The 22,385-nt window shown below is 38.4% G+C and overlaps 1 protein-coding gene across 1 annotated transcript in view; it reads right to left on the reverse strand.

Annotated features, from left to right (window-relative positions):
- Positions 1 to 7,484: 7,484 nt before the first annotated feature.
- LOC114646129 (DNA-directed RNA polymerase III subunit RPC7-like) overlaps positions 7,485 to 22,385 on the reverse strand; it is a 32,809-nt gene continuing 17,908 nt past the window's right edge. Inside the window, exons 6-8 of the mRNA XM_028794135.2 lie at positions 18,712 to 18,785; positions 13,305 to 13,421; positions 7,485 to 8,952 (exon numbers count right to left, since the gene is read on the reverse strand). Of these exons, the coding sequence (XP_028649968.1) occupies positions 8,866 to 8,952; positions 13,305 to 13,421; positions 18,712 to 18,785 (278 nt within the window). The 3' untranslated portion in view covers positions 7,485 to 8,865. The remainder of the gene's footprint in view (positions 8,953 to 13,304; positions 13,422 to 18,711; positions 18,786 to 22,385) is intronic.

A 22,385-nucleotide genomic window follows, 5' to 3' on the forward strand; every position in this document is an offset into this window, starting at 1 on the left:
AATCTTTATTTGAAACTACTTATGGACGGTAGAGTTTAAAAAGTTTCAGATTTGTTCTCAGGTGTTTGCATTTTGCTGACCTGTCACTTCGCCCAGTAGTAAAAAATATGTTTTGAAATTAAATCCATTATTTGATGCCCTAATGGAGAGATTCACGGGATTCTACACAGCTAAACACAAAGTTGTTGCTTTAAAAAGGTCATTTGGCAAAAAGGCAATAAATAGCTCATCCAATGACTCAGCAGTACGACTACTGAGCCACATGTGAAGTTCACTGGTGTCTAAAATCTGGTGAGAAACTAAAGCTGCCAATGTATTTTTATTTTACTTAAAGTATTATTATTTTGCTTCTTATTTTAACCTGTTAAGGACCTCATATAATATGAACAATATGGTAACGTTTTTAAATATTTTTCCTCCCCCTCTTAAAACAGATAGCGGAAAGGATTATACTTTCTTTGTATTTAAGGTCTGACAAGGTGCATTGTCTCTACTGAAGGATCACTTGGTCTTGTGTTGTGCTCTTCTATGAAGTATGAATTAAGCTGTGACATTGCATACTTTGCTCTTCTCGTTCTATTGCTCATAATCTTGGATGCTGTTTTTGTGGTTATCCGTACACTTACTGCATACCCTCTCACTCCTTGCTGTTCTCGAGTAGTGGCTATTCAAGTTGCGGTTAGTCCTAAGCCTTGACAGTACATACGTTTTTCTGTGGTTCCATCAGTACAGCTAGGTAGGGCCCAAACAATGATTCAAGGCCTGGGCCCTGGTCCACCTCAAAGGTCCACTCCTGTATGACAGTTCCTATAGAGGGAAAAGCAATAATATGAATATTGTAAAGAAGACAATCACAAATCAAGGATCAAGGTTGTTGACCAAAAGCCATGCACCTCCTTACCTGTCGTATAGCAGACAACCAGTTCTCAGTATTGCTCTGATCTACGTCACTGAAAGCATAAATCAAAGAAAGAAATTTTCCAGAGAGTAAAGGGGAGCAAGACAGAGATGGAACCTGTGGATTTCCACTTTTGTGGTAGTTGTGGCCAGGCAGAATAGCATCTGCTGGATAGGAGTGAGGAACACAGTAGAATGAGCCGGGAAAATATATATTTTTAGTCAAAGGGGAAGGTACGTACAAAGTACAGAAGACAAGAAGCTAGAGATGGAAGACCAGAAAGCAATGTAATGTAATGTATAGTCCCAGAAGACAAGGGGAAATGTGGCTGAGGCATTCAATGGACAGACATGACAGTTTGGAACTATAGCCAGACCCCTGGCATAAATTAAAATATAAGAGACTAGGGGGCTTCGCCCCCTGCTCGCTTCGCTCACCAACCCCCGTGTTTGGTTTTCCGGATACACACTTTTAAGATTGTTTTTTCTTTGAATTGTTGCTATTTCATTAGTTTCACTTTTATTTCAGAACTTCTGTAAAAACAACATTTGTAATCTTGCGAGTCCCAATATGCTGAATCTTTTTAATGAGGTCAGGATAGGTTTCTCTGTTTGGAATTTCAGCACAGACAAAATGATCTATATCATCAGCAGTTAATAATTTTTTTTTTACAAAGTAAAAAAGTAAGTAGAGTTCTGCATTGGACTCCTGTCTGTAAAGTCGTGCTATTTTCCTCTCACAGTTCCAAAAGTATATGGGGTTACCAAGGTGATACCCCAGCTTTTGTCTAGGTTTTTGTACTAGGGCTGGACAGAACGTTTTTGACTCCTGGGGTAAATTTAGGTTTTTAAATAAGCAGACAGATAAATATATATACATGAACAAAGTAACCAATAAATGCATGTGCGGTAAACTCCGTTTTTGAAATTCTCAAGATTCTTTATTTGTCACATGCGTAGTTATACAGGACAACACGCAGTGAAATGCATCCCGATCCGCTTATCAAAAACTGTGCAAAGTTAGAAGAATATCAGATTAACAAAAAGTCATAGATTGAAAGGTAACAGTATAGTAGAACATAATAAATAAGTACAATTATGTGAATAAAGTAGAATTAAGTGTTAAGGTGCAATAGTGTAGTAATTATTGTGCAAAACCAAAGTTAGACTGGTGCATAGTTAAATGAGGCAGTTTTTTTGTTTGCGCTACTGCGATCTTTACTTTCTTTTTTTATATTTTCTAATTTTCCTACTTTAACTTTCTCCACGTGTATAGCGCCAACGTTTTGTTTTTTTTTTTGAGCCTTTCTAATTTCACTGGTTTCATAGTCTCTAACCTGCTCTGCATGTGTTTAGCGCCAACGTTTGTAAGTGTCTTTATGAAGTTCTACTTTCTTTTACTCATTGTCTTTTAATTCTGAGCCGGATTGGACATGCTTTTTTCAATTCCACTTGTTCCGGGCTGATCATTACTTTCCTTATTTTCTGAATTTGCACCTCGATTATTCTTTTTTGCTCTTTTTTCAGTCCAACGCATTTGAGTCTCTTTTCTCCGCGCTGCTTTCTTCTTCGCTTAGATGTTGACATTTAATTTATAACGTACTGTCCTTATATGCTTTATATGCGCTGAGAGCCCTGGATCTGTGTGTGCTCAAATCCTTCACAAGACTGAATGTTTTGCTGCCTATTGTCCTATTTGATAGATTGAAAGTCGGGTGTGTATTTGGTCTTGCGGGTCTTTAAAATGTCTTACGAGAAGATCGCGTAACGCAGCCTTGCTTTTTGCTTTCCAGGACAGAATTTATTTTTATAATAGATAGATATACACATTTAAACTGAATATACTGGTACAATATGAGATATTTTTGAAAATAGATTCTATGAGGTAGGAGGTATCAAAGGTATGTCACACTGCCAAACTAAGAACATTTTCTGTAGGATGCCTGACACAAATCCATGTACCAAGCTGCCACTGGCTTCAAAGTTGTAGACTGTGAGCAAGAAAAATGATACTGAGTGTTAAAAGAAAGCACAGAGAACACTGAAACAGCAGGTACCTTAAGACCAGATATGACCAGGTACAAGGAAAAAGAGGAAGGGGGGAAACAGCAAACAGACCACAGTAACTGGGATGGATCATCAAAAATATGTCATAATTCTTCCAACATGTTCAAGGCAGAAAGGAGATCGTATTACCGGAAGTACAAATGACTGGAATATCAAAAGATGTGTGTGTGCCATACTTGACTGGAGCCAAAATTCTTTCCAACCTTACAGCAAGTGTCCCAAAACGAATGGGCCCAGACTCACAGATCAAGTATTTAACTTGAAAGCACTGAAGAAAAGAGCCAAAAGGGGTCTGGGGCTCCTTTACTGAATTCAACAGAGGAAGGGTAAGACCCCACACAAAGTAGGAAACTGACATCGAAGCAGAATGTAATGAAAGGAGGGGTAGAATGCCACCAAAGCAATAATAACACTGAAATGAAGAACTAGGTTTGTTTTAATAATCACTTGTATGGGATGAAATGAGAAAGGGAGTGAGGACCATGATATTCCTTAACAGTTTTAAAGATTCAACATAAAAGTAAAGGAGAGATATCAACGCCTAGGTACTTAATCAAGCTGGGCAGAGGAATGGGTGGAGGGAAACACAGCAGATGAGAATTAAAGGGAGAAGAGTGGATGTAGGCCAGTCGATTTTATACCCCTATAGATCCTCAATGAATAAATTAAGGACATAGGAGATATCAGAGAACAAGACATAATCTGCACAGAGGGATGTAACATCATCGAAAGTTGTAAGCAAACATTGGATACACCAGCTTAACGTATATTGTATTATCCATAGCTCTCAGATTGAATGTACAAAAAAGGTTTATCTGACTGATACTGGCAGTAAAACATCCAAAGCAGAATTTGCATTTTCTGTACCCTTAAATCTAATTGTTGATCTCAAGACTCTAATGATGTTGTTTTCCACCTTCTTCCCAATTCTCCTCTGTGCTACATTCAAAATGAAAACAACAGAGTAATTTCTGTCCTCTTTTCAATAAAACACGAGGGAAGAAGCCATCACTGGCTCAGATTTCTAACCACTGAGTTCCTAAAAACAAAGATTTGGGCCAAGTTCTTGAAAAACATCAGGAGTCAAATAACATACTGTAGATGGTCATTCTGAACACCATTCAAAGCTCTCTCTGTTTGGTTTTTTTTTTATTACCACTTTTTCCACTCATACATCTTCTCTTTGGCATCAGCTCATCCAATTGCAGATCAGCCAACATACGGTATTTCTGGCCAAATTTCTAACAAGCTGCTGAAAAGGTCAGCTGCCACTTAAACATCTGCATTCTTATGCTAAAAATGTATGTAAACTGTCAAATCCGTATATTGAAATTTCTCACACCTGTATTTCATTTTTCATTAAAAAATGTACAATTATTTAACAAATAGAAATGTACATATAACATACTGGAATACAACTCAAAAAACAGACGGTGGTGTTCTAAAGATTCTCACTTGATTTATTTCTATCAAATTTGCACACACCTTCCCAGAGCTCACATCAGTTACTGTTGACACACCATTTAGAAGACTAACAAATTGTAATTTAGCTGAACAGCCTGCCCGGAGTTTAAGTTGGTGCAGTGTTTAGCATGGCTGCCTCACAGCTCCATACTTCAAGTTTCCATCTCCAATTGCTCTGGTTTTTCTTCAGCTTTCCAAAGATATGAACTTGTGGATATTTGGCGATTCTAAATTGTTCTCATGTGAGTGAGTGTGCCCTGTGATTGAGTGGCTGCCTGTCAAGTGCTGGTTCCTGCCTTGTTCACAGTGCTGCTTGGATGGATACCTGGACCACGTGGGCCTAAACTGAATTAAACAGGGTTGAGAATGCCATACTATCTTTCAAAGCAAAAATATAATTAACAATGTAACTATATGATCTTTATTTTTTTGTGAACATGAACTGTTAAAACAAATTAACAACAAACAACATTTGACAAATGCATTGTTAATGTCTCCTACAATATATTGTCATTTAAACTAAATCAAAAGGCAACAAAAACAGCTTAAAAACAATAAAATGCCTGAAATTAACTGACATAACTGCAAAACACTTTACAGTTAAAATCATTTATTCTTATTATAGAGTGCCCCCTAGTGGACTTTATTTGGACCATCTTTTTTTTTTTTTTAGTAAAACCAGTCAAATGTATTCAACAACATGATGTTATTATTACTTATTTAGCTGACATGCACGGAAGAATTTCTATACATGACAATAAATTTGGACATAAACACAAAACCACTATCTTATATACAGTAGCACCTTTCTACAATTAAAACCATTCCAAGGCACTTTAGAAGTACAGATAAACAGTAAAGCTGGTTACATATCACAGATTTATTTACAGTTCGAGCACAAGCAGGTGAAATGACTCATTCAGTGCAGTTTGAGATCAAAAGCCCAGTTGCTATGTTCTAATAAAACAGTTGCCATTTTTGACTCTTCACTTCTACCTGTACTCTTAAATGTTCCATGGCTATGGAAGTCTAAATGGAAAGTAGGTTGTTCACCTGTGCCAAGTAAATGCACTCTCCCATGCCTAATGAACAGATGGAGAAAAACAGTCACTACTGCCTACAAATTTGTTAGGCAAGCATCCAACCAGCCTCCAGTTAGTTGCCAAAATGTGGGAGCGTGTAACATCAATCTTAAGAAGTCAATGAGGTATCAGCAAGTGTGTGCTTTCTGAGAATATTTCATCCATGAGTACTGCATGTTTTAAGCTTGCATTCAAAGAAAAAGAAGCAGTAACAAAAGTAAATAACAAAATAAAATCAGTTCTTAAAGAGACAGGATATTACAGTGCACCTCATTACACTGACAATAAGTAGCTAGTACTGTTGCATGTTGGCTACACATCCTATGTATTACATGACAGTGATGCACCCTCACAATATTTTTTGTCTTCTGATTTCTCTTGTTCTGTTAGTGATTCTAAGATTCTTTCAGTATTTTAGTCATAAAAGAACATTCAAGGAGGTGGTGAAGTACTAGAAATACAGTAATCCCTCCTCCATCGCGGGGGTTGCGTTCCAGAGCCACCCGCGAAATAAGAAAATCTGCGAAGTAGAAACCATATGTTTATATGGTTATTTTTATATTGTCATGCTTGGGTCACAGATTTGCGCAGAAACACAGGAGGTTGTAGAGAGACAGGAACGTTATTCAAACACTGCAAACAAACATTTGTCTCTTTTTCAAAAGTTTAAACTGTGCTCCACAACAAGACAGAGATAACAGTTCTGTCTCACAATTAAAAGAATGCAAACATATCTTCCTTTTCAAAGGAGTGCGCGTCAGGAGAGAGAGAGAGAGAACAAAGCAAGCAGTCAAAAAAAAAATCAATAGGGCTTTTTGGCTTTTAAGTATGCGAAGCACCGCCGGTACAAAGCTGTTGAAGGCGGCAGCTCACACCCCCTCCGTCAGGAGCAGGGAGAGAGAGAGAGCCACAGAAAAGCAAAGTCAAAAATCAATACGTGCCCTTTGAGCTTTTAAGTATACGAAGCACCGTGCAGCATGTCCTTCAGGAAGCAACTGCACACAGCCCCCTGCTCACACCCCCCTACGTCAGCGCAAGAGAGAGAGAGAGAGAGAAAGTAAGTTGGGTAGCTTCTCAGCCATCTGCCAATAGCGTCCCTTGTATGAAATCAACTGGGCAAACCAACTGAGGAAGCATGTACCAGAAATTAAAAGACCTATTGTCCACAGAAACCCACGAAGCAGCGAAAAATCCGCGATATATATTTAAATATGCTTACATATAAAATCCGCGATGGAGTGAAGCCGCGAAAGGCGAAGCGCGATATAGCGAGGGATCACTGTAATAAAAGGGAAATTAAAAAAATATAGTGAAATAGCAGATGATCTAAATTCACATTTTTCTGAGGTCTTCAAATGTAAGTAAGTGGATAACCTCCCAGCGGTAACTGGGACTACTAAGGAGGTTCTGCATTGCAGAGGAAGAAATAGTGTTCAGATTAAATAGGCTGAAATCAAAAAATCTCCAGGACCAGATAACATTTATCCTCAAGTTCTTAAGACGTTTAGTGAGTACAGATATAAACCCTTGAAGCATATTTTTAGGATGTTACTGCACACTGGGGAAACTCCGAAGGACTGGAAAATGGCAAATATCATCCTGTTATATAAAAAGGGTGACTGGGCAGACCCAAGCATCTATAGGCCAGTAATCTTAACGTGCATTACAGGAAAATTAATGGAAGGAATAATTTTTCTTAGTTTTACTAACATGCTTGAATTCTATGAGAAAGCAACAAAAGGATATGATCAAAGTGGTGCATATGAGATTACTGGATTATATGGACTTTCAGAAAGCATTAAAAAGGTACTAAATGAGATGCTGGGCATCAAACTAAAAGAAGTGCGAGTTCAGGGTGATGTTTGTAGATGAGTGTAGAATTGGCTCAGACAAAGGGTTATGAGTTAAGATTAAAAGGAGACATGTTTGAAGTGTTTAAAATTATGAAGGGAATTAGTTCAGTGGATCGAGACTGTTATTTAAAAATGAGTTCATCAAGAATATGGGGACACAGTTGGAAAATTGTTAAGGGTAAATTTTGTACAAACATTAGGAAGTTTGTCTTCACACAGAGAACCATAAACACGTGGAATAAGCTACCAAATAGTATGGTAGACAGTAGGACTTTAGGGACATTCAAAACTAGACTTTCAGATGAATCAAGTGGATAGGACTGGCTAGCTGTGTTGTGATAAATGGCTTGTTTTCGACTAGATTGTTCTAAAGAGTACAGATTTTCCTCATACAAACATTAATGAGCTCTGTCAGGTGAAATAGGATAGACAATAAAGCATTCACTTGGGTGTTACTGCAGTAAACCTAACACTGGCTTGTTTTATTATTAAGGTGAGGCTTCTTATCTTAGTATCACCAATGTATTTTATTGTAGCTCTCTACTCCATCTTGTGGACAGAAAAATATTGCAGTACTGCTTGTGTAAAACGTGTTACAATGAGAGTTTCTTGCAAAAAAACTAATTGCTATTCTCAAGTGTGTTTACCTGTATAAACCTCCTGGGACACGGCACTGAATGCTCGCTATTATTTATGAGTGAAAAATGACTACAGTGATGCAGAGGTAAACTGCTGGGCTCTACTTCATGAACATGAGACCAATCAGATTTTCGCCCTTTAAATGGACTGACATTCATACGAAAATACATTATCACTAACGCAGTTAAAATTCTTATGTATAAAAATATCTTTATTATTTTTTATAAAATACAACAAAGTATCTTAATGTAAAAACAGAGAATAAAATCAGATATTAACTAACCATGCCCTAAAACACTAAAAAAGTAAAGTGGCAGCTGATGTAAAGTTAATACAGTAGTAACAAACTGTAGTAGAAGTAGAGGGCATTTTTTTACAGTATAAACAACATGTAATAAAATAGTTAACAAATAGAACAACTTCACCTTCCTCAAGCATTAACATTAAAACATTTAAAAAGTATTATTATAATACAATTTGTTTTACCTTCTATACATTTTCATTAATTTTATATTTTAATTTAAAAAATATGAAAAACAATATAACATAAAACTTGTTTCAAGTTTAAGGTGGAACCATCTGTGAAACACACAAAAATGGAAGAACACTGAAAAATAGGTTCATTGAAAGGTTCCCTCCATTAGGCAGAACAGCATTGCTATTTCAAGACACGAATGACTTGGCCTCACTTCTGTTTGCCTTTTTTTATGACTCTGAATGATTAATACTTCTTTAAAAAAACAATGTACACAAAATGACATTGTCCGCAAAAAGCATTCATGACCATTTAGAGATTGTACTTTTAACTTCAGTTGTAAAAATAAGCCACATTCCTGCAGCAGTGTCCATACTTCTGATGTACCTCAGTAAATTGCTTCATCCATGTTGTCATCACTGTCACCTCCAAATTCTTCTCCATTATCAAAATAAGACATGATATAATCCGTCTCCTATTATCAACATAAAAAAATAAAATGTATCTTTGGGTTAATAAACTGTAGAAGCTTAATGAATTACTGCACATCACTTTGGCTTAACTACAAAACTGGATTCCCAGAGTTCACTATTGATTGTTCAGCTCACTAGCTTTGATCATCTTTTGTACTGTTCTAAGTCAACAGGCTTTGCTTTTATACTTGAATATTTCTAATTATATGCAAAAACAGCAAAAAAAGAGGTGTTGGTTGCAACAAAACAAAGGTAAAACAAATTATATAGTTGCCCATTTCTCTTATATGAGTACTGGCATTCATAAATAAATTGTTCATTCCCCTCACCTAACACTCATCCTTTATAACCATTTATTTGACTGAATACTTTTATAAAATGAATGAGAAGCTGCCGCAATATTTATTATGTACTTTCATCCTAAATGAAATATAGCAGTACATGAAAAATTGAATGTAGACAAAAAGGCTACGTTAGTTATAATAAGACCTAAAAAGTGAGTTGCAAGTTGATGAAAATATATGTCCAGAAAAACAATGTCAGTTATCCTCTGTGTCCTTAAGAAGGTAATTTTTTTACATATACTGTAGATAGATAGATAGATAGATAGATAGATAGATAGATAGATAGATAGATAGATAGATAGATAGAGTGCATCTGGAAAGTATTCACAGCGCATCACTTTTTCCACATTTTGTTATGTTACAGCCTTATTCCAAAATGGATTAAATTCATTTTTTTTCCTCAGAATTCTACACACAACACCCCATAATGACAACATGAAAAAAGTTTACTTGAGGTTTTTGCAAATTTATTAAAAATAAAAAAACTGAGAAATCACATGTACTTAAGTATTCACAGCCTTTATTCAATACTTTGTCGATGCACTTTTGGCAGCAATTACAGCCTCAAGTCTTTTTGAATATGATGCCACAAGCTTGGCACACCTATCCTTGGCCAGTTTCGCCCATTCCTCTTTGCAGCACCTCTCAAGCTCCATCAGGTTGGACGGGAAGCGTTGGTGCACAGCCATTTTAAGATCTCTCCAGAGATGTTCAATTGGATTCAAGTCTGGGCTCTGGCTGGGCCACTCAAGGACATTCACAGAGTTGTCCTGAAGCTACTCCTTTGATATCTTGGCTGTGTGCTTAGGGTCGTTGTCCTCCTGAAAGATGAACCGTCGCCCCAGTCTGAGGTCAAGAGCACTCTGGAGCAGGTTTTCATCCAGGAGTCTCTGTACATTGCTGCAGTCATCTTTCCCTTTATCCTGACTAGTCTCCCAGTCCCTGCCGCTGAAAAACATCCCCACAGCATGATGCTGCCACCATCATGCTTCACTGTAGGGATGGTACTGGCCTGGTGATGAGCGGTGCCTGGTTTCCTTCACACCAAAGAGTTCAATCTTTGTCTCATCAGACCAGAGAATTTTCTTTCTCATGGTCTGAGAGTTCTTCAGGTGCCTTTTGGCAAACTCCAGGCGGGCTGCCATATGCCTTTTACTAAGGAGTAGCTTCCGTCTGGCCACTCTACCATACAGGCCTGATTGGTGGATTGCTGCAGAGATGGTTGTCCTTCTGGAAGGTTCTCCTCTCTCCTCCGAGGACCTCTGGAGCTCTGACAGAGTGACCATCGGGTTCTTGGTCACCTCCCTGACTAAGGCCCTTCTCCCCCGATCACTCAGTTTAGATGGCCGGCCAGCTCAAGGAAGAGTCCTGGTGGTTTCGAACTTCTTTCACTTACGGATGATGGAGGCCACTGTGCTCATTGGGACCTTCAAAGCAGCAGAAATTTTTCTGTAACCTTTGCCAGATTTGTGCCTCGAGACAATCCTGTCTCGGAGGTCTACAGACAATTCCTTAGACTTCATGCTTGGTTTGTGCTCTGACATGAACTGTCAACTGTGGGACCTTATATAGACAAGTGTGTGCCTTTCCAAATCATGTCCAATCAACTGAATTTACCACAGGTGGACTCCAATTAAGCTGCAGAAACATCTCAAGGATGATCAGGGGAAACAGGATGCACCTGAGCTTAATTTTGAGCTTCATGGCAAAGGCTGTGAATACTTATGTACATGTGCTTACTCAATTTTTTTATTTTTAATAAATTTGCAAAAAACTCAACTTTTTTTACGTTGTCATTATGGGGTGTTGTGTGTAGAATTCTGAGGAAAAAAATGAATTTAATCCATTTTGGAATAAGGCTGTAACATAACAAAATGTGGAAAAAGTGATGCACTGTGAATACTTTCCAGATGCACGATAGATAGATAGATAGATAGATAGATAGATAGATAGATAGATAGATAGATAGATAGATAGATAGATAGATAGATACTTTATTAATCCTCAAGGGGAAATTCACATACTCCAGCAGCAGCATACTGATAAAAACAATATTAATTAAAGACTGATAAAAACACAATGCAAGTTAAAAAGTTAAAGGTGGAGAGGAGCAGAGATTGGATGGTGTTGAAGGCGCTAATGATGTCCAGAAACATAATTCTTACAGCACCACTGCCTCTGTCCAAGTGGGAGAGGGATCGGTGTAACATGTAGATTCTCCCACCTTCTCCTGGTATGCGAACTGCAGAGGGTCGAGGGCGTGGCGGACCTGTGGCCTCAGGTGGTGAAGCAGCAGCCGCTCCATGGTCTTCATCACATGTGACGTCAGGGCGACAGGCTTGAAGTCATTCAGCTCACTAGGACGTGATACCTTTGGGACTGGTGTGATGCAAGATGTTTACCAAACCCTTGGGACTCTCCCCTGTTCCAGGCTCAGGTTGAAGATGTGCTGTAGAGGACTCCCCAGCTCCAATGCACAGGCCTTCTGCAGTCGTGGCGATACTCCATCTGGACCCACTGCTTTGCTGGCACGAAGTCTCCTCAGCTCTCTGCTTACCTGGGCTGCTATAATTGTGGGTGGGGGAAAACTCTCTCCTATGCTGGTATCAGCAGAAGGATGGGTGGAGGATACAGTACTCTGAGGTGTGAGTGAGAGTGGGTTAGGGTGGTCAAACCTGCTAAAAAAGTTGTTCATTAGGTTTGCTTTCTCCCTGTCTCTCTCAATGGAGGCACCCCGCTTCGAGCTGCAGTCAGTGATGATCTTCATCCCATCCCACACTTCCTTCATGCTGTTATTTTGCAACTTTTGCTCCAGTTTTCTCCTGTACTGCTCCTTCGCCGTCCTGAGCTGGCCTCAGAGTTCCTTCTGCACGAGCTTGAGCTCATGCTGATCACTGCCTTTAAAGGCCCTTTTCTTCTGGTAAAAAAGGCCCTTGATGTCACTTGTAATCCATGGCTTGCTGTTAGCATAGCAGCATACTGTTCTTACTGGAACTACAACGTCCATACAGAAGTTGATGTAGCCAGTAGTGCAGTCAACAACCTCCTCAATGTTCTCACTATGTGACCCCTGCAGGATATCCCAGTCCATAGTTCCAAAGCAGTCTCTCAGAGCCTGCTCTGCCTCAGGGGACCACTTCTTGAATGAGCGTGTGGTTGTAGGTAGCTCCCTCACTCTTGGTTCGTAATGAGGCTGAAGCAGAACCAGGTTATGATCTGCTTTCCCAAGTGCAGGCAGCGGGGTGGCGCTGTATGCATCTTTAGCGTTTGCATACAATAGGTTAATAATCCTATTTCCCTGGGTGTTACAATCCACATACTGGAAGAAGGCAGGTAATGTTTTGTCCAGCGTCACATGGTTAAAATCTCCAGAGATTAGCACAAGTGCCTCGGGGTGCTGTGTTTGTAGTTTAGCAACAACGGAGTGGATGATGTCACCCGCTATCTCCACGTCCGCAAGAGGAGGGATGTAAACAATAACAACAATGACGTGTCCAAACTCTCTGGGCAAGTAATAGGGACACAGACTTACGGCCAACAGTTCAATGTCCCTGCAGCAAGTGGAGATTTTGACGTTTACATGTCCAGGGTTGCAACATATAGATGGGTTTTACAGTCATATTCTAACTGCCTCATAGTGTGAGAACTGTTGCTTAGTTATTTTAAAGCACCTTTTTATTTTAGTTTTTTTTTTTTTCAAATTTAGTTTTTTACACAGTGGGCTGTCTGTGAACGTTTGTTCATAAGGTTTGACTATTTGATTTTTAGAGTGATGTATGACTAGTGTGTTTCTACCTATGTAAGACATTTGAGAAATAGCAAACAGATTTGGATCGTATGCACTACAAGCTAGTAAACATACTACAAGATGGCAAAATCTGAATGATAAATTAATAAATAAAGTGAATCTGAGTTCTCAAACAGAATGAGTTATAGAAGCTCTTAATTAATTTTGTGTTCCTGGAAAAGAAATGTATTCTGCTTAATTTGCAAATGTAAAAACACAGTACCTCTTCAAATTCTTCCTCATCATACTCTTCTTCATTATCTTGCTCTTCTTCTTCCTGCTTCTTTTTCTCCTCCTCTTCTTCTTCAGAACTCCCTTCTTCTTCTTTCTTTTCAAGTGTCTACAATTACATCAAACAAAAAATAAACTGACTAAATACTAGTGGGGGAAATAAAATATATATATAAAAAGTCATAGAATTTGAGCAAGAAATAGAAATTACTAAACTTTATTTCAGTATGAAAGCTATGTATTGATCAGTAAAAGGGCTGACTATTCCCATTTGTTTTCTATATTTACTTTCTCCATTACATGGTTGCAGAAAGCTATGGCCAAGTGCAGCATTAAAGTTCCAAAAACAGCAACAAGGCAATTGGTTTATTACTGGGAACTCTTCAGCTCCTACATGAGTACATGAGTTAGCATGTGAGAGAGGGAGAAAGACAGAGACAAGCTGTACTTTTATTGGAGAGAGGTGAATACCTGCAATTTCAGTCTATTTAAGTACCAGAACATTAATGAAACATTTCAACAGATAAAAGGGGACCCTGGGTTAATTTTATTAACCATTACATTAATGACATTAATCAATAACATATTTGTTATAAAATTAGTTTCAGTCTGAAAAGTATATACAGTATAAACTAGCTGCGTTACCCAGCTTTGTCTTGGACATTTTGTAAGACAATGGATTTCAGGGGAGGCACGGTGGCACAGTGGTAGCGCTGCTGCCTTGCAGTTAGGAAACCTGGGTTCGCTTTCCGGGTCCTCCCTGCGTAGAGTTTGCATGTTCTCCCCATGTCTGCATGGGTTTCCTTTGGGTACTCCGGTTTCCTCCCACAGTCCAAAGACATGCAGGGTAGGTGCATTGGCGATTCTAAATTGTCCCTAGTGTGTGCTTAGTGTGTGTGTGTGTGCGCTCTGTGGTGGGCTGGTGCCCTGCCCAGGGTTTGTTTCCTGCCTTGTGCCCTGTGTTGTCTAAGATTGGCTCCAGCAGACCCCATGACCCTGTAGGTAGGATATAGTGGGTTGGATAATGGATGGATGGAAGGATTTCAGGAAGTGATATCACTTTATTGAATACGTCACCAGTACTATGTAACTAACAAAGTACTTTTCTGTATACAAAATTTGTATTTTTTTTTTTACAAGTGGCTAATATTACTGGAAGGCATTGCAGTGTAGTCGTTAAGGCTTTAGATCTAGGACAATAAATCCTTAAGTTATGGGTGCAAATCCTGGTACTGACACTGTATAACCATGAGCAAGTCAAATCGCCTGCTTGTGCTTCAATTGGAAAAACAGAAGAAATGTAACTAATTGTATCTCAAATGTTGTAATGATCTGATACAGGGGATCTAACAAGTAACTTTGGTATGAAAACACATGAACTGGTTTATTGTTGATAACATTTTACCCAAAGGCAGTGTGTTATGCCTAATCTCTAAAATGAAAAAATCCTTTAAATTATAAAAGTTCTTATAGAAAAGGATAAACATAACAATTCAGTGCTACTTTTCTGACTTAAATTTAAGAATAACAAAAAACAGTTTTGCATATATATAAAAACAAAAAGGAATAAAGAATAGTATGCAATTTGAGCACTGTCCATCACGGACTATAACACACTGAAAGTGTTGACAATTTCACAAAATTTCCATGTTTATCAAAAAACTAACTTACTGAATAGCTGTTGCTTATTCTGTCATCTTTCTGGTGTAATTCATAATCCAACCCTGCCATTTAAGTGAACATTCATACACATATCCGCATTTGCTCATACCAAAGTGATTTTGAGCCATCAATCAAACTGAAATGTGTGAGAAAACTGGAGTCCCTACAATAATTTCATTCAATTATTTTTTTTAAGTTTGTCAGCATTTTTTCATCAAAATTCAAAAGTTCAAGTCAATTTGATGCTGAACTGGTTAAGGGTTTAGAATTTATCTTAGTGTATATTTCCTTTTGTAAAGTGCCCTAAAACAAGTTACCAGTTTGAGCAAGAAATATGTTTGTAAGTGTTTGAGTGTTTTCTTCCCAATGAACACAGTGTAACTGAGAGAGTACCATAATAGCACCGGATCGAGACCAGACTGTGGAACTAACAGGAAATGATCCACAGGTCCAAGTGTTGTCTCTGTGAACAGTGGAACAGGATCAACACTGAGTTTAAATAATACACAGCTAATCTTGTCTTGGCCTTGTGTTTTTCCTCAGTTTGATCAGCTGACTGTCTGATTGCCCGTTAATGGCGTCGCGTTAGCTATTAACGTCTCATCCCTACTTAATTAACGACATGCTTCTACACTTTCTTCCCAATTGAAAGTCACAGAACTCAGGTAAAAAGTATATCCTCATGGAAAATTAATAAAAAAGTTGTAGTTGTTAAGCTACATTAGATTGAAATGAGTGTTGCTGTCGTCATTTTAAATATTATTTACTTTAAATGTATGAAAAGGCTCTTAAATCTATGGAAAATATATAAAAAAATAGTGACGACAAGAGGTACACATTAGTAAAATCTTGTTTGAAGCATAATTGTTTCCCTGTAGCTCATTTCTCAATACAGAACAGTTGATATGTGTCATTTATTATATGCTGGGTTTTTCCTAATAACCAAATTAATCCAAAAGTCACCAAACTGTATAAAATACCTAGTCAGAGGCTGGATAATGCTCATAAAGAATATGTCATCGTAGTGTAAACTTCACACTAGAGCACAACTCTGTACAATAGCATCATTTTGTTGGTCGTCATTGACATTGCTATAAGAAAAACTCTGACTCAATACAACACCCACAAGCACCCTAAGGGCTCATTTATACTTCACGCTCAGAACCCGTACGCGCCCGCATCATGGCTGCCATGCGTTCTCAGCGTTCATTTGATGCGTCCTCTGAGCAGGTCCTCATAAATTAACGCGCCGCATGCGCGAGATGCAGTACCAGCAAAAAGTCGGGGGGGGGGGGGGCGCAGTGTGCTAAAAGTTGGAATGTGACATCAGAGTCTCTGTTTACTATCTACATGTGACAGAAAGCTTTGCGGATCCTAAGAGATCGGTGTGCGCACTTCAATGTTTGATGAATGGTTCGATGTGGTGAAGCAAAATGCCGACATACAGATGTATTAGTGGTGCTTTTATATTCAAGCGTCACATATTCCCGATCGTAATGACACGATACATTTTAAAAGTCTCACATGCTGTCTTCTGTGCCGTCGTTTTTTCTAGAGCTTCCATCCGGTCCTGACAAGCCAGCTATAGATCGCCACATCAAGCACATTAAATGTATGATATTCTAACTCTCTGCACATTTAGAATCCTTAGATTTATACTTGATATCACTTTCACGATGAAATGTATTAAAGTATATATGTTACATGTTACAGATAAATCAGTAATTTCGTTTAAATAATGAATACTGTTAATAATTACAAGCATGGGGGTTACACGGTGGCAAAGCGTTAGCGCTGCTGTCTTGCCGGGAGTCACGTCACTGATATTCCCTGCCTTGAGTTTACATGTTTTCCTGCTGGGTTTCCTCAGTGTGCTCTGGTTTCCTTCCAAAGATATGCAGATTTAGTTACACTAAAATTACACTAGTGTATGTGAGTGCTTTTATTCATCTTGCAATGAGCTGATGCCTTGTCCAGGGATTGTTTCTGCCTCTAGCCCAATGCTAGCTGAAATGGACAAATCCCTGGACTGATGGATTTAATCATTAAACATCCTTTTCAGAGATACTGCGGTAAGGTGTCAACGGAATTTAATGGGTGTTCCAGGCAATTCACAACACAGCGAAGCCGAAACTGTTCTCACCGTGAAAATATCTTGCACTGCCACCTGGTGGATTCCTCCAGATGTACACAAAGTACGCACACAAGTATAAACACTACAATGCTTGCGTAGCAGGAGCGTCCACTGCAGCATGCGTCGCGTGAGGTATAAATCCAGCCTAATACTAACTCACCAAAACCCTCCACCCTGTGGCTCAATTTAAAATGTGTAACATTGTGCTTGAAACTGCAAGGCCCTCTTCTATCTCTTATACTTGTGTAACTTTGCATTGAAAACACAATGGGGGCTGCTCTTACATGTTATATGTGTAAAGCAATTGTCTTCAAGGCTCCATGATTTGGGTTTCACACTTTCCCCTTTGACTAAGGCACCAAAAAAGATAGAGCTGACCCTGGTTTGGGAGGGGTGGGGGTTGTTGCTTTGTATAACATTTATATTGTTCTTGAGCTTCTGTAACTAAGAATTTCACAACAATTTACACTATGCGTAAAATTGTATGTGACAAATAAAATTTGATTTGATATCTCCACGACAGTCCAAAGGAATACAGCATGGAAGAAAACAGCATCTTTTAATGCGCATTTTTTAAATCAGCAGCCAAGCAATTTCTTAATTAGGGATACTGGGTCTGTATCTTTTAACTGAAGATTAATGGTTAGTTGATCCACATTTTTCTGTTTCTTATACTGAATTACACATTGTAAACATTTCCATGCATCGCTCGTCTTTTTCTATGGCATTGAGTTAAGTACATTTGATTAAGTATCATGCTATACTTCAGTCAAAATATACATCCATCCATCCATCCATTTACCAACCCGATGAATCCGAACACATGGTCACAGGGGTCTGCTGGAGCCAATCCCAGGGCACAAGGCAGGAACTAATCCTGGGCAGGGTGCCAACCCACCGCAGGACACACACAAACACACCCACACACCAAGCACATACTAGGGACAATTTAGAATTGCCAATCCACCTAACCTGGAGGAAACCACAGTGCCCGGAGGAAACCCACGCAGACACGGGGAGAACATGCAAACTCCATGCAGGGAGGACCCAGGAAGTGAACCCAGGTCTCCTAACTGCAAGGCAGCAGCGCTACCACTGCACCACCGTGCCGCCCTCAAAATATACAGTAAATATAAAATATGGTTACCATATATTTAATAGCACACAAGCATTTTTTCTTGCCCTTAACAGTCTGCCTGATGTGTGTGGAATTTTATTTATAATGTTACTCATTGTTATACAGTATGTCTGTTAAACCTGCTATGGAGGTGGTCTAAATGAGTATACAACTTTGTTCCCCTTTTTTGATTCCCTTAAGCACACTGCAACTGCACTTAGTCTTAGTCCACTGCTAATCCATAGCTCTGGAGTACACTGCAACAGCACTAAACCTGAAAGTTAGTCTTGTGATGTAAATATGTACTAAGATCAGATCAGCATGGAGCTATCCCAAGCTGATAGCACACTGAAACTGATCAATATGTGTTTGCCTGAACTGTCACAGAACTTGCAAGGAAAATAAAATTTCTTTGTGATGAACCTGTTATTAAACTTTTATGGTAACAATGACAGAGAAACATTAGAAAACAACAGAGACTCTTACCTCAAGTTTTCGTATGATTTCTTCTTTTTCAACATAGGTTTGCTTCTTCCGCAGAGGCATGCCAATTGGTGCTTCTGCAGTTTTGGAAAACATTAAATTACTATTAACTATAAAAATACTGTGTATAGAAAAGCTATTAAATACAAGTTAAAATAGGACATTGCATCATGCTGAATACATTCATATTAACACTTAACGACGATGAACCTGCTCAATGGTCATTGATTATAGTGGTGTCTGTTAATCGGATGTATCAGATGTATTATGCAACTAGCAAAGTACTTTTCTGTATACAACATTTGTATTTCTTTTTACCAGGGACTAATATAATTACTTCACTGAGGCTCCTTCCTCTTGATCTTGCTAGACAACAGCAAGTCTGTTATACAATTGCATATGAGTAAATCATTTATGCTGCAGATCAATTCCTGCTTCTCCTACTAGTTGACTTTGGCTTTTCTTGATGGTCACTGAAAAACACAACTTTACAGGAAAGTGTATTGTTCTGAATTGAAACTAGGTTATTAGAAGGAATAAAGGGAATTGTGGGTATGAATATAATTCCACCCTGCAGCACCCTGTTAAAATGTAGCTTTAATCAGAATTGAATGAATCTCTTTGATCTATATCTATGTTGAACTGAGGGTTAAGATCAAAAGCAATAAACAATGAACTGTACTTCACTTTAACTGATTACAAGCAGTACTGACATTTACAGGCTACATATTCATGTTGCCAACGGCATGAATTGAACATTTTAGTACAGGAAAGAACAGGTGAAAAGAAATAATAAGGTTAAATATGTACAAGGTCTACCTCCTCTATGTTGTGTTCATGGGGAACCCTTTACTGAACTGTGAAACCATTTAAATTTACCAATGCATGGTGTAGCTCCAGGCTTGTGTTGTACCCAGGGATTAAAATGGCCCAATATGTGGTACTGGCACTTCCCTGCTTCTGCTTTGCAAACTATCACAGCCAGACCTCCTAAGGTACACCCTAGTTTTCTGCAATATTGAATGTATTTTGACCCCAACAGCACATTGTTCCCCCACCCCACTGTTCAAAGTGTACAGTATGTACTGTATATAAGCAAGATTGACAGTACATGGGGGGTGACACACAGGGATCAAGCCCCCCTTTCATAGGTTTACCCTTAAATATTGATTTAGCAAAATGTCTTTTCAATTTTGCATTTTACATATGTACCATGCATGGTACCTGTAGAAGACAGTCAAGTCAAGTTGGGGAGAATGCACTGGTACAGTGCATTGCCGCAACCACCACATAATAGAAGACAGGTAATTGAATAATTTAATAAAATATGTGCTATCTCATTTTTCCTATGTATTCACATGTGTGTGAATCTCTCTTCACCAGCGCTTGCTTTTTTGAGTAAGTTCCCATGTAGCCTGCTTCTCAGACTGTCATTATTTTTGAGGCATCTTTCTAACCTCCTGTTCAGCTATTTTCTGTCTTTGAAGGCGTATGTTTTTACACCTACTATTTCGTCATATCACTAAAACCAAACCTACCAATCAGTTTGCTCTGATGGGCTGGACACACAGATCTTGTTTTTTAATAGATAGATAGATAGATTGATAAGACAAAACAACTTGGAAGGGATCAAGCAAACACAGGTAGTCTAACAAAATTATTAATACTGAGACATCTGTTTAAACAGGGTATATTTCTATGTGGTATGGATGAACTGAAAATCCATGTATTTTCAGTTTTGAGACTAAATATGTAAAGAATAAGCTTGGTATTATTCAAGTCAATGTTATTTCCTCACAATCATGGCATATATTACTTTGCCTTCTAAAGTGAACTGTATTTTAAATATTACAAAAATAAAGGAGGCAAAAATGGTATTAGAGTCCCAATTTGATGAAAAGCCTTAAAATGTATGAAATATGTCCATTTATCTAGCCAGAAATGTTAATGAGTATTGATCCGGGTCTTCAGATTACACAGATATTGCAAATTACTGTTTCCATGTCATTTTAAATTGAAAATCAGGCAAAAAGCAAAAAACTGTTTCAACCATTTTATAAGGAGAGTAGAACAAGTTTGTCTTCCTACATAGCACCCTTCATGGGTCAGGGACATGGATTCACCTTGGAAAGACACTGGCAAGCACCGTTATTGGCCCTGGATGTTGATACCCTGATATGAATTGCTGTCTCAGTTCTGTAGACAACTAAATAATAATCTCTAAAAAAAGTTGCAAGATAGCTTATAATAATAATACAATTATACATTTTATTTATAGAGTGCCTTTCCCATTTTCAAGGCACTTAAACAAAATGATACAAATAGTTTCTGCATAGAACAATAAACAAATAAACACAGGATATACAAATGTATTAAACAGAACAAGATAAAGAATAAACCAGAGTTTAATACTTCATTTAATACTAAAAGAAATGCCTGAAGAAACCACATAATTTATGATACAACACACACCCAAGTTACCCTGAGTATCTGGACAGGGAGGTATACTGAAAGAAAGGGCAGAAAGTTAGGTTAATTCCAAAGTCTTGGCATTATACAGTTGAAAGTCCTGTCACCCATAGAGTGCAGGTTAGTGTGAGGCACAACAAGATTGCCAGAATCAGAGAACCTCAGTGGGCAAAGAGGAGCATAGTGATGGAGAAGGTCAGTGATATAGTCCGGTGCAAGGCTATTTAAAGCTTTGTAGGTTATTAATATAATTTTATACTCAATCACGTAAGACACAAGGAGCCAGTGAAGACAACGCTGGATGGGTGTGATGTGCTCACTGTTGCAGGTTTCGTGTAAGGACTCTTGCAGCAGAGTTCTGAATTACCTGGAGATGTGACGTAAGATTTGAAGGGGTACCATCCAGTAAGGAGTTACAATAATTGATGCAGGATGTGATAAAAACATGAACAAGTTTCTCAGCATTAGAAAAGGAGAGTAAAGAGGAAACATGGGACATGTTACGGAGGTGGAAGTAAGAAAGGTTCTCAATGTGGTTTATGTGGGTGGAGTAAGAAAGGGGGGAATCAAAAATGACACCAAGATTCCTTGCATTAGAATAAGGTCTAATGAGATCACCATTAAGAGTGAATGAAAAAGAGCTAATTTTCTTAAGTTGTGCTTTAGTGTCAATTTGCACAAGTTCAGTTTTGTTGCAATTTAATTTTAAAGAGTTACACTCCATCAGGGTTTTAATTTCACAGAGGTAAGTTATTAGAGAAAACTCTGATGAAGTTTAACTTTTAACACTGAAGCAGAGTTGAGTATCATCAACATAAAAATGATAACCCAGTTCAGAGCTACTAATAATATGGCCAAGGGGAAGCATATATATTGTTAGAGCAGACAGCCGAGGACAGATCCCCAAGGAACTCCTTGTATGACTGGCACTGGGCTGAACCCACTGTTGCCAAGACTAACAAACTCTTGCCTATCAGTCAGATAGGACTTAACCACTGGAGCGCAGTGCCAGAGATACCAAGAAAGTTCTCCATTCTGGACAGTAGACTGTCATGTCTGACAGTATCAAAAGCTGCACTGAGGTCTAACAGAATTAATATATTGGTTTGTCCAGAGTCTGCTGACATAAGCAAATCATTGGTTGCTCGAAGCAGGACAGTTTTACAGCTGTTCTGCACTCTGAAACCGGACAGAAAGGGTTCCATCAA

Source organism: Erpetoichthys calabaricus, chromosome 2 (assembly GCF_900747795.2).
Source record: "Erpetoichthys calabaricus chromosome 2, fErpCal1.3, whole genome shotgun sequence".
NCBI classification, from domain to species: domain Eukaryota; kingdom Metazoa; phylum Chordata; class Cladistia; order Polypteriformes; family Polypteridae; genus Erpetoichthys; species Erpetoichthys calabaricus.